Genomic DNA, 12,868 nt, shown 5'->3' with positions numbered 1-12,868 from the left:
ATGAGTATGCGCTACAGGCTGCATACCATTTATTACAGGCAAGGTTTTCAGTACCCTGTATTGCCTCATTTATTCCTCAGTATCCTGACCAAATGTGAAGTTATACCTATGCACAAATTGAGAGATAAAGTGATACCACATCTCACAACCGCTATTTGTAGATTGCTCAGAAAAAAGTTTCAATATTTTTAGTGCTTTGACATTTTGCTGGCTTAAAATATTTTCTTCGCCTTCTGGATTAAATGCTCACAGGTCCATATCTATATCAGTAGACTAATGCTACTGTCTGGTTCAACTAATTTCTAGTTAATTTCCTATTTTTAGTTCAAAGTACTAGTCATTTTTAGATCCTCAGTGTGTTTGAGTGGACAGTTGCTGCGCTACACTGAGGGAAAGGGAAACATAAATGCACCATATCTACTAGGATACAGCACATTTCCGCTGTCTCCTAGTGCTCCCTGGCACCAAAGGAGGCGATCTTGCACCATGGTGCAAGGGAGTCTGCGATACAGGCAGGATTGTTTTTATGATGGAAAGGACACCATCATGCACAAAAAAATAATACTTAAGAGGCATTATCCTCTTTTCATGTGTGAGGCATAATACAGCACACATGAAAAGAGTAAATAACGAGAAGAGATAAACATATTTATTTGCCTGGTTTACGGAGTTGTAGCATCTTGATGCTATCCAAGGTTTACTAGTTTTAGAAAATCTGGTAATGCCTTAAAATCCATTGATGGATGCATGGTAATGCCCAGGCTCCACCCACAGAACGCCTCCCTGATGGAAAGTTTTGCAAGGCAGGGCTATGCTTTGTAAGTACTAACCATGCAAAGAGGCTTTGCGTGGCTTAGTAAATCTCAAAAATGATTTTGTATTGGTACTTCACCACAAAAGTGATGCAATCCTGATGCAAAATATTAGTAAATATGCCCCATTGTGTTGATGCCACCTTGTTTGCACTGTATTGAGTTTGTGGTCCATCACAAGAATCACACACTGGCCACAATTTATTCTTCATAATTATGACCTGAAGTCTATTGTGACTGAATTTCAGACCTGAGCAACAGTGGAGCTCATGGTGATACGTCTAAGGCTTGGAATCTCCATTAAGGCGAAAAGTTGAATCCATGCATGTTGTCTCCATCTTAAAAGGTTAGAAGTCTGAGGACCTAATTTTAAATTTGCTTGTCAGCATGGTGGACCTGTCATCACCACATCACTTCTGAAGATACATTTATAAAGCAGGTGTATTTTTTTGGGAAATTAGTTATCTGATGGTTGACATGGCAATCCAGGAATGAACAGACTATGCATATGAAACATTGGTCTTTGTTACTGGACAATGAAATCCTTGTGTTAGGGATGCAGGCTTTTAATTTAGATGTCAAGTTTGTATATTTTTCCTGCTTGATTGTAAATTTGCAATACATTTAAACTAACTAAATTGTTCTTGTCTTGTATATTTTTTACATGATGACATGATTCTATTTTTTGATCGAAGGGACTTCATATCATGTTAGAAACATCACAGCCGGATTCAGCCTCCGCAAAGCCTACAGTTTCTAGCAGTCAACGGGCAAACTCTTTTGATGGCAGTGGGTCCTCACAGACGCCCCAATTCAGACGCACCTCTCATGCCAGGTACAGATCTCCTTATTCCCTGTTAGCAAGAAAAGTAGAAATCATTCAGAATAATTAATGCTATTGCTTTGGCTGCTGCTGCCCCTTAAGTATTTTTTTTTTTCTAATCCATGAACAACACATAGCTCACTCAAAGCCATTGTGAGGGTTTATGAGCGTTTAAGGGACTCTGGGCACCGACATGGTTTACAGCCTAATCCATACACAACACACATAGGTCACTCAAGGCCATTATGAGGGTTTATGAGTGTTTAAGGGACTCTGGGCACCGACATGGTTTACAGCCTCTACTGAAAGCATTAGGATCTGATTTAGAGGAGGCTGGCAATTGGATGTGGGTGCTGATGAGGTTTCCGCAAAAAATGGCAACAATCCAATCAACACCCCTCTGCAATATTCCGTCCTTTGATGACGATGAAGAAGGTGATCTTCTTGATGACAAAACTCAGCACAACCCACCAATGGGAGCACCATGTTTATGGTGCAGACACTACAGAAAATGATAATGAACCAGCTCCCCAATTTAAACTTGCAGGACCAGCATCACTAATGGTAGGGTCTCCTATGTGCAAGACAACCATGCCCCTCATGACTGTCTTGTCCTAAACTGCACAAATGTTCTTGATGTGTTTAGAGAGAAGTCAAGTCAATCAAGGACACTTGTCATGTGAATTGTTGGGAGAGAAAGGTCCTCTGCATAATGAGAGATGTGTGCCCCTGCCCTGAGTGCCCAACTGTGTTTTTGTCTGGATCGCAAATGTTGATTTGTTGTCATAGGCAAACACAGATCTTGCATGTGCGCCTTAACATAGGCCTGTCTCGCGGATTGTGGTCTTGTTGGACCGGGAGGGGTGCCCAAAGCGCTGCCCTCATATTGGTGGGAGGTTATTGCCTTCACCAGGAATTAAGCAGCAGTAGCGCAGTGGTGGCAGCATACCGTGTAGTGATCAGCAGTAGTGAAGAGGTCCTTTTTACCCGGTCACTGGAGTAAGGCCTACAGGGTCACTAACCCTTTTAAAGGTTCTGCTGCTGTGTGCTTACCTCACCTCTGGTCTACATCAGGTCGATGTGGAAGTGCACGTGTGGTGGAAACGTGCTGAGTGCATGTGTGCTCGCAAGGAATACACTATACAAAGTGTTAAGTGTGGTACAGTATGGTCATGGTAAATGTGTGTGCCGGCAGTGTGTGGTTTTAAAATAACACACTCTGGTACAGTAGAGAGAGACTGCAGTACTGACCAGTGTGCCCAGCCTCAGTGGTTTGCTGCATGTGGGTATGCTGGTGGTAGCATAATACCTGAGGATAACAGTATTGGGCAGTGAGTGTGCTGTAGATGTACATTGTGTGCAGAAGTGCCTTCACTGGTACATTACGTGGAGGACCTTGGGTTCAGTTTTGGGAAGCCGAGGCTTGCCTGGCAAAAACATGAGGAGTACATGAATCCCTCCGGACAGATTTGTGTATTGCTGCACTCAAATAAGCTGGATGGGACAAGCATAGGAGGAGGAGAAGCCAGCTCTCCCTGTGCATGTCAAAAGGCTCTTTGATTCAGTGACAGATCACAATGAAGAGGCCTGGACAGTCCTCTCAAAGAGGGAGATGGGGCTGCTCAGAGAATCATAAAGAGTAGTGCTGAGGGCCCAGGATTAACCTTTTGATGCACATATCTCTGTGTCTGACATCCAGGTGTGAACTCTGGTCACTCCCATGAATCTTGTTATGGCTTAATCACCTTTGGAGTCCAGTAAACAAAAAGAGGAGAGTTCTTGATTTTATTGTTGTGCAAACATTAAAGTCCCAGTTTCACAGTCAGTCACTGGTTAGTAGGACGGAGAACAAAGTCCAAAATCCAAATATGATAAACATAGGATGAATAGAAGATCAGCCAACACGTGTTTCGCCCCCTCTGGCTATATATAGACCGGGGCTTTCTCAAGGCTGAAAATAGAAAGAGATGACAAATTGCAATTCCTTTGGAGTCCAGCCTGCTGTGACAGACATCCTTCATGAGGAAGAAGAAAGGGGAAAGATGTCCATGTCAAAGAAGCAGAACCCCAACTTCAGTCTCCAGCCTGGCAGCCGTCACTAGGCTGCCCATGGCATTATGACCCTGTCCACCGCAATGGTTTCAGTGAAACCATGGCGATAGGCACTATCAGTGCCAGGGAATTCCTTCCCTGGCACTGTTAGTGGTCTCCCCGTGGCCCTCCCCCTCCCGAGAGTCCACCATCCCTTCCCCTCTCCCTACCCCCCGCACATTTACACACATACACGCACATACATACACCCCCATACACACATGCATACACACATTCACCCACGCATTCATACATTCAAACACACTCACAACAACACTCACTAACATACATCCAGGCACACACGCAATCTCACGACACAACTTGCACATACACTCACACCCACTCTTGCACACACGCATTACACATGCATGTACACATTCACACACACACTCACACACCCCCACACACGCACATAACATGCCCTCACCCCCCTCTCCTTTCAGAGAACCCGACTTACCTGCTTGCAGGGGGTCCTCCGGCAGGAGACAGGACGCGGTGCTGCTGCCAGCAGCAGCATCCGCCAGAAAAACACTGCCAGGCCGGAACATGATACAGTAGGTGGTGTTTTGCTGGCGTGGCTCTGCTGCTGGCAGCAGCGCCACCTTACCGCCGTCCACTGCCATGACCGTCGTCGGAATTCCTCCACCCTTCTGGTGGTATTCTGTCTACGGGCATAATGGCATGGACGGTCGGTAGCCACGGCGATGATATGTTGGTGGCCGTCACTGTGGCTGTAGGCAGCATCGCCCGACAATGTCGGAATGAGGGCCTAAATTACATTTTGTGCCTGGAAAAGGACTATAAGTAGGGGAGTCTGAGACCCTATGACTTTGTCATCTTGTGAGCAGCCAGATGGGCTGTGTGTGGAGGGGAAGCTCTGCAATCACCTGTCTGGACGAGTGGAGCACCAGAGTCTGCCTACTCGTCGAAGCCAATGTGCCTGGTGGGAAGAGAACAGTGATTAGAGCGAGGTCCAAAAGTGTGAGGAATCCATCCACGCACTGATCGGTGCGTAGCCCATGTGCCAGACTGAGTCGGTGACCCCATATGACAGGATGGCCCGCTGTGCACTGGAGTGAACTGACGACGCCATGTGTCAGGACGGGACTCATGGGACTGTGGTGGGAGAAACACATCCCCGCAAAGATCGGGGCGTAGCCCATGTGCCGGATTGCCTTGGCAACCCCATATGGCAGGAGGGGCCGCTGTGTACAACAACATCAGGGCAGCTTCACCAGACATGTGAGAACCGAAGTGTGCCTCCAGAGACCGAGAAACTGCTGTGACCAAGGTGGAACCAAACAGCATTCTGTAGACTGCACCGAGAGAGACCTGGGGAGCTACAGGATATCACTGGAAGTGACTTACCGCTTAACTGCCAGAGCAGGAGCAACCCTGACGGTCTGAATCCACAGGTAGCGTGGCTCGAGGGAGAGAGCTGGCGCTTGGCAGGTGCTGCCACATGTGACCACAGCAGCCTAAATTTGCAGATCCGGGTCAGGACTGCACTAAACTGCTAATGTGTTCCCTACCACTGGAGTGGGCAAGCCAAGAACTGCGCCTTTTGGGCCCCAGGGGACATACCACCATTGGTGCTGCAAACCCCTAGACTCCAGTGGCTGAAGTTACTAACAGAGTCCAAGGGAAAAACTCTGGAGTACAGCTTGCTAGTTTACATTCCCTGGAAGCAGTCATCAGTGAATTGGCAATAACACCAAACCCACTGCATTAGAGGTGGGAGGACGGGGAGTGGCCTGGCAGCTAGTAGAGCCATGGCCTCAAGGAGGTTGTGTTATTATTCTTTTAATTTTGTTTACCTTTGCATGTGTAGAGTTAGAATTGAAATGCTTCTTTTTCTATAAAAACAAGTATTTGACTGGACATTGATTTATTGTTTGTGCTGCTCACTCGTTGAGTTATGAGTCGTGTTTACTGATCTGTATCTGAGCTTCCCCCGAAGGAGCCTTGACTGCTCAAGTTACGCTACCCAGATGAGTGTCAGGTGCAGAAATTGGTGCTTGACCCACTTGACCAGGATCCATAGTAGGGTGGGCCCAAGGACATCAGGAGTAAAATGCCTCAGCCACTTCAGTTGGGTCCAGTAACTCCTGCCGACCCCGTGGCGATCTGAATGGAGTTCTGAAATGGATAATCAATATTTACCCCTAATTTGGGGATACATTTCTATTGCTCACTAGCTGTGGCACCAGTTCCACTATGCCACCTGGGCACAGTTGATTTGTTGTGACACTTTATACCCCAAAAGAGGCTCCGGCTAAAGTGCTTGAAGAAGCTTTGTGGTTTCCGCAGGAAACAGGTGCTGCGAGAGAGCTCAAAACGGGTGGGCCTTCCTCTACCAGTAAGGGAGAGTTTCTTCATGCTAAGCCCTAATCGCACCTTTGATATTTTTTTTAAACAGACTTTACTGCATTTTAGTATAAATAAACATTGTTACAACAAGTGAGTTGATATATAACAACCTATGTCCCCAGGATAGCAGCAGCCATACATAGCCATGATTTAGCCTGACAACATAAGGTTGCATGTAAAACACTTGTACATAATAGCAAACATGTCACAGGTTGCATCTGAAGATGAGTAAAGGTATCTAACAAATAAACCCCCCACTCATCCCTCCCCAAATGTGCTACCATCTGTAGTCCTGGAAGGCGGAAGATGGATCTGTGAGTGTGGGAGGCACCAACCTCTATAGTGTCAGATAGAAGGCAACCTCTTACACATAAGAAACAGAACATGTTAGGGAAATGGACACAGGCAATGATTCAACAGTATGGACCCTTTTGCATGTTTGTCGGTATCAGACTGCTCCTTCATCCTGGGCTTTAAATTGTTCCAGCAGGGCATCCCACAGCATAGCTATAGGCTGATTGTGTAGTCCTCGGTATTCTTCCCTAAGTAACACATAGCTTTCAGCAGAGCCCCAGCACTATACTTCCTACCGCCAGTCTGTTGCAAAGGTAGCAGTAGATGATTTTCAGCGGCGTGTGATCTGCCTCTTGGTGAGGAGGAGTGCCAGGTCAGCAAACCTAGTTTTGTCCTTAGAGCTTTTAGGTCACAGATGTAGGCCTAAAATGCAATGTTCAACTGTATCCCAATGCTGAGACCCTGTCAGTGTCCTAATTAGTCCTGAACGCACATTCTGAAGGATCGCAGCATATGACAGGACCACAACATGTAGTAACTCTGCGTTATCAGCAAGTCAGCGCAGACAGGAAGACAAGGTGGTTGGGAATATTTTAGTATAGTATATTCCAAGGAATCATGCTGGGGTACACTATAAGAAACCTCCATTACTTTTCATGAAAGGCACAATTAAGGTCATATTCCCATTGGGTCCGCAACGGACTGGTGCCTGGATCAGTATATGCATATCTGTTTCTATACTCGCTTGTGACCGATGTATACATATCTAATGCATAATACCAGCATTCATAAGGGAAAGGGCGAAAGGGAGCTCATGATGTTGCATCAGATCCCGATGTGTTAACAGCTCACCGTCACCAAACAAGTCACCAACAGTAGTGATTCCTACCCTTTCCCATGGTGCAAGGGTAAGCATGCGTGAGGGTGCACCCAGGGGTAGGCAGGTCACATAGTGGACTGTTAGGTGCATAACATATGGAGGAGCGGGAATATCAGATAGCGTGTCTCCAATAAATTAGAGCGTTATTCAGTAGCAGTGATAGCCTGGGGATGGTGTGTCACACCACGCAGTAGTAATTGTTGCAGTGTGTCTGAGTGCAACATGTTCTGTGTATAGCCAATATCCTGAAGGTGTATCAATGCAAACCAGAAACACAGACATTGTAGTTGGGCAGCATAGCCATAGGATTTGAAGTCAGGTGCACCCAACCCACCCTCCTCTGTCTGTAGTTGTAATATAAGTAGGCTCACACGATGCTGACCCTGATTCCCAGATATGATCAAGTAGAAAGGAGTCCTTGATCTTGAAAACCGAACCAAAGACAACAATGGATAACTTAAAAAAATAGACAATAATTTGGGTAGCATCACCATTTTGGTATGTGCCAAGCGTCCTTCCACTGATAGGGGCAATGTCACCCAGAACTGCACTTGGCCTCCAAGCGTCGTACTGAGCCTAATCAGGGTGCCATCCAATAAATATGTGGCCATTCTATAAATTTGTATACCCAGATAACGGAAAGTGTAATTAGCCACAGGCAAGGGCTGCGCTTTCAGTTTGATTGTGTCTTGGGGTACAGTATCACCGAAAGAAAAATCATGGGCTTTTGACCTGTGATCCCGAGATATCCCCAAACGAACTGAGTATGGTGACAAAAGACGTAGGGTCTATGCCTAGGTCATGAGTGTACACTATCATGTTGTCCACTTAGAGGGATACTCCATTGATCTGGGGCCATCTGTGGATACTCCAGGCGACTAATACCCGTCTCAGTTTCTGAGCTAGGGGATCCATAGCTAAGAGAAAGAAAAGAGGGGATAAAGGGTACCCCTGATGGGTTCCACGAGAAATTGTATATTGTGCAGATATGTGGGCCTCAGTCTTGACCCTTCCAGTGGGGTGAGCGTATAGAAGCAGGTCCAAATTAATGTAAGTGGTTGGAATGTTGAATCGGCCAAATACAAGGAACATGTAACCACAACCCAGGGAGTCAAAGGCCTGTTGGAGGTCCAAAGACAGACAACCTGCATTCGGATAGTGGTCATGGGCTAATCACATGACCTGTAAATTTGTTGTATATTGAGGGATGTACTCCTGCATGGGACAAACCCACACTGGTCAAAATGAATCGTTTCTGGGAGTAGAGGGAGTAGACAATGTGTCAACACCCTGCTCAAAATGTAATAGTCCAAGGTCAGAATTAAAAGTGGTCTATATATGGAAAGGTTGCCTGAGCGCCGACCTGGCTTAAGTAAAAACGTGACCAGAGCCTGACTGGTGGCAGGCGACAACAATCCTGCAGCCAACAATGCCCTGTAAAGTATTTCTAGACACACATGATGCTGCTGAAACCTTCGGTAGCTGCAAGTTACACAGAAACGCTGTCATGTCTGTGGTATTGTAAAGAGGTTGAGCCACACACAGCTCTGTGTAGTAGGACCGAAAAGCCTTGTTTATTCCTAGCTGTGTAGTACAACAGACCCCATCCTGCAGTGATAGTATTGTTGTAGGAAATGATATTTGATTTATCATGCAAGTCAGTAAAGTCTCTGCTATATCTCCCTCAGTGTGTAACTTCTATGGGTATGTTTTATGGTCTAGAATTCTCAGGCGTTCTAGGAGTTCAGCACATTATACCATAACTTCTTGCAAATCATTCAGGTGTGCAGGGTCATGTCCCACCTTTTGTTCAAGAAGCACATATCGCCATCTCTATGTGTAACAAATCTGTGAGTACCAACTGTCTGGCACCCATTGCCGTGGCTATGGATGCTCCCCTAATTACTATTTTAAATGCCTCCCATTAATTTACTGCCATGGAGGCTGTGCCTTAGTTCTCAGCAAAGTAGGTGTCAATGGTGGTAGCCAGTGTGTCCCTACTGCATCTTGAAGAAGTAGGGCTGCATGCGCCAAGTGGGAATCAGTGTTGGGATCCTGCCCCATTCCAACATTACTTCAAGTAGATTATGATCTCAGAGTGTTTTGCCTAAGTTGCCTGTGTGAATTTCTCAACCATGTATGAGGTGCACGTGATATGATCTAACCATGTGTGTAAGCTGTGTGGGGGAGTAATAGGAATACTAACACATTCCCTGATTGTGTGCTCTCCATATATCCACTAGAGCAAATTGCAACACCCAATTGAAGAGGACCCCAGCCTGTCTGACTGAGTTTGTGCCCAGCAAGGGGGTGTAAGCACTCAAGGCTGACATACAATATGGCATTAAACTCACCCCCAATCAGCCAAGGGAGATAGGACCAGTCTGCCAGTGCTGAGGATACACATTTTAGGAAAACCTCCTGTTCTGTATTCATTGCATATACACTGCCCAGCACTAATACCTCCCCGTGTCAAGCAGCCCTTGGACAAAGATAGATCGACCATTTGTGTCAATTTTAGCAGCTTTGTCCTCAAACGACATCCCAGCATGTAGCCATATGGCTGCACCCCGGGCAAACTCAGAATATGTGGTGGCAAATAGTTGACCCCTTCATTTTGTGCCAACTTAAGGGCTTCAGGGCCTGAGAGGTGAGTTTTTTCTAAACATACTATATTTGCCTTGTGATGATGAAGCTGAGCCAAGCAATGACGCTTGTGAATGGATCCCAGCCCCCGAACATTCTACATTAGTATTTTGTATTGTTGTGGAACAGATGGCATGACAATGACTTACAATCACATGAAAACAGGGCATCCCACTTCAAACACATAGCTACATGAAGGACCATGGAGCACACAAGGCAGCAGAAAGGAAAAGAACATATCCCCAATGCCAGGTCCAGCGAAGAACAGCCGCTCACCCAAAACCAATCTATCAACAAACCCAACCTAACAATATAGAACATTGTGCAATTGCTTTGGGGGTAGGCCAGCCAATGCGGAAGTGCGTGTGCTGGGTACTGTAGGTGTAGCCAACCAGCACAGGTACCCTCAGGAATCCAGTCTACAGTAAACTCAGGACTATAGGCTGTAGCAGTGAGGTGAGTGAGAACAGTACAGAGAACTTTAAGTAATGCATGCATGCAGTGGGATTGGCAGCAATAGCTTAAGTATAAAGTGCAACCTGCATATTTAAGTACAGTGTCTCTACAACATAAGATGGGCAACTATGGAACAGGAGGAGACACCACACCACATTCTGGATTCAACCAGGGACAGCCACTATACATAGTAAAAGGAAAGAAGAGATGGTGGGAGAAGGGAGGGAGGGATGCAAAGGGAGGACTAAGGAAAGAAAGGCACAGAGAAAGACTTATATGTTCCCGACATTCGATGCAAGTGTGTAATCATTGAAATACAGCCCTGGGAGGCATGTATTAAATCAGAGTATTTGAAGTTTGTGAGCTATGCTTGTGTTTGAGTCAGAATCAGAGTCTGCACTGGCCAAGGAGCTTGAGGGAGGCTGATGTCGCTGTGAGTCAGAAGAGGACATTGTGTCCAGTACTGATTGTCTGCCCTCCAGAGGCTGTTGAGGGGAGTGTACTGCCCCAGAAGCAGTACGTTCAGATGGTCCAGGGCCACACAACAGGAGAGGCCTCCCCACCTGCCCGGATCGACGCTCTTACGGCAGAGGATGTCGTGCTTTAGGGTATTGCTGGTCCGACTAGGTCCAGACCGCATCCATAGTGTAGAAGAACAAGAAGTGCTGCTCATTATTAACTTTTAAGCGTGCTAGGAACATTAACGCATACGAAAGACCTTCCGCTCGCAGCTGTCATTTCACTGCCATGAAGGATACTTGACGGCATTGAACCTCCCAAGTGTAGTCCAGAAAAATCGACACTGTGTTGCCCAGCGCTCCCAGGGTCCTTGTCTGCCGGCGGATGGTATCAGAGGGAAAACTCACTGCTGCATCTGTGCACTCTCATTTCAGCAGCATCCCTCTGCATCCAGCAACCCGGCAACAATCTCAGGCCGCACACGCCATTTTAGCATGCCGCGGCCCAAACCACACAGTCCCTCCGGTCAGGTCACCTCCGCACAGCAGTCTATCTGGCAAATTGGGCCAGGAGTCGCCTCCAGGGTACAATCAGAGGCTCTTCTGTCCCTGAAATGCTGTGCAGCACTCAGGCCCCAAGTTTGACGATGGATGCTGCAGGATTTGGGGGCTCCCGATGGGAGCTCTAGCAAGACATGACCGCCATCTTCGGCGGCTAGCCACGCCCATCACCTTTAGTCTTAATAAGTATTAGATATTACACAGGCATGGAAGAAAAACTGAAACATCAGATCACATACCATTTTGCATCATGTGAAACTTCATTGAAGTTGCGGGATCCTGGAACATTCAGTCAGTAGTCATTGAGATGCTCCGGAGAGGTTTACCAGGTCTTGGGGAGCTTGCAGAGGAAAACGTTTTCACTCGAACCACTACAATGACTGCTACTCTGAGGTTTCTTAAAAAATATATGGCACAAGCTCAAGATCCTATCTACCTTCATCAGGAGCCGAAATCAGATTTGGTAATTGTATTTGCAGTTAGGAACTCATTCAGTTCTTCCTTATAGGGGCAACAAGCTGATACATACTACTGGTCATAAGGCCTGTAGCACTGCAGCATCAGTGTTTAAAGTGACTAGCACAAGAGTTCTGCTGGTGAGATATGATATAAAGCTTCACAGATAATCATCCCAGATTAAGGAAGCAGAGCAAATATAGCAAGAAGGAAAGGTGCATTTCAGGCAAATCATCAGTGTCTGATGAGATTGGCAGCTGGGGGAGCCAACAGTAGACTAAACGATCACCACTGAAGCGAGAAGCCACTGGGGATGGAGGAGGTCCTGGGCAGAGAGGTGGAAAGGCCCTAAGGGAACCATGCGTACGGGTGAAGCCGCGGGTGAGTGGTGTGGGAGCTGCGGGGACGAAGGTGGGGTGCTCGCTTGCCCTTAGAGAGTGTCCTGATGCAGCGCTTGTGGACAACGATCCCCCTGGAGAACAGAGATGTCGGATAAAAGCCCCCGTGAGATAGCCCCAAAGATGCCTGACATTGACATGGCGGCTTGCCCCAGATAGCATTCTTGAGGGGCTCCGAGAGAAGCGATACAAAAAAGGCAAACAGAGAAGGGTGCTCAAAGGGAAGTGACCAGCACCCTGATACAACAAAGGCAAACATATAAGTGGGCAACACCTGGGAATCCAAAAGATGCGCAGGAAGGGGGAATGACCTACCCCCAGATTCCAGCAGGGGAATTTTCATTTACAACAGGCAACGTCTTGGAGGCACCCCACGGAGACAGGTGCATGCAAGGGGAGCATGGCCTCAGGACACCACATCCCCCCACATGAGCCTCTCTAAGCTACGGCACGAGTGACCACAAAGCACAGAGGCCTCCAGACGCGGTTGTCTACAACATCAGCACGGGGACCAGCTGAGCCCCTACATGCCACCTAAGAAGCCACAACACAATTGAGTGTCCAGCTATTTCCAGCCATTGGAGTCTGGGGAGACCCGTGTACGTCAGTCTGGGCTTGACATC

General features: G+C 47.0%; 1 protein-coding gene across 1 annotated transcript in view; it reads left to right on the top strand.

The window, feature by feature from the left end:
* UNC80 (unc-80 homolog, NALCN channel complex subunit) overlaps nucleotides 1–12,868 on the top strand; it is a 2,774,722-nt gene that overhangs the window by 422,868 nt on the left and 2,338,986 nt on the right. Inside the window, exon 7 of the mRNA XM_069225668.1 lies at nucleotides 1,508–1,647. Within this exon, the coding sequence (XP_069081769.1) occupies nucleotides 1,508–1,647 (140 nt within the window). The remainder of the gene's footprint in view (nucleotides 1–1,507; nucleotides 1,648–12,868) is intronic.

This window comes from Pleurodeles waltl, chromosome 3_1, assembly GCF_031143425.1.
Source record: "Pleurodeles waltl isolate 20211129_DDA chromosome 3_1, aPleWal1.hap1.20221129, whole genome shotgun sequence".
Classification (NCBI taxonomy): domain Eukaryota; kingdom Metazoa; phylum Chordata; class Amphibia; order Caudata; family Salamandridae; genus Pleurodeles; species Pleurodeles waltl.
Note: the sequence above shows the minus strand (reverse complement) of the source record. Positions and strands in the feature narration are given on the sequence as shown.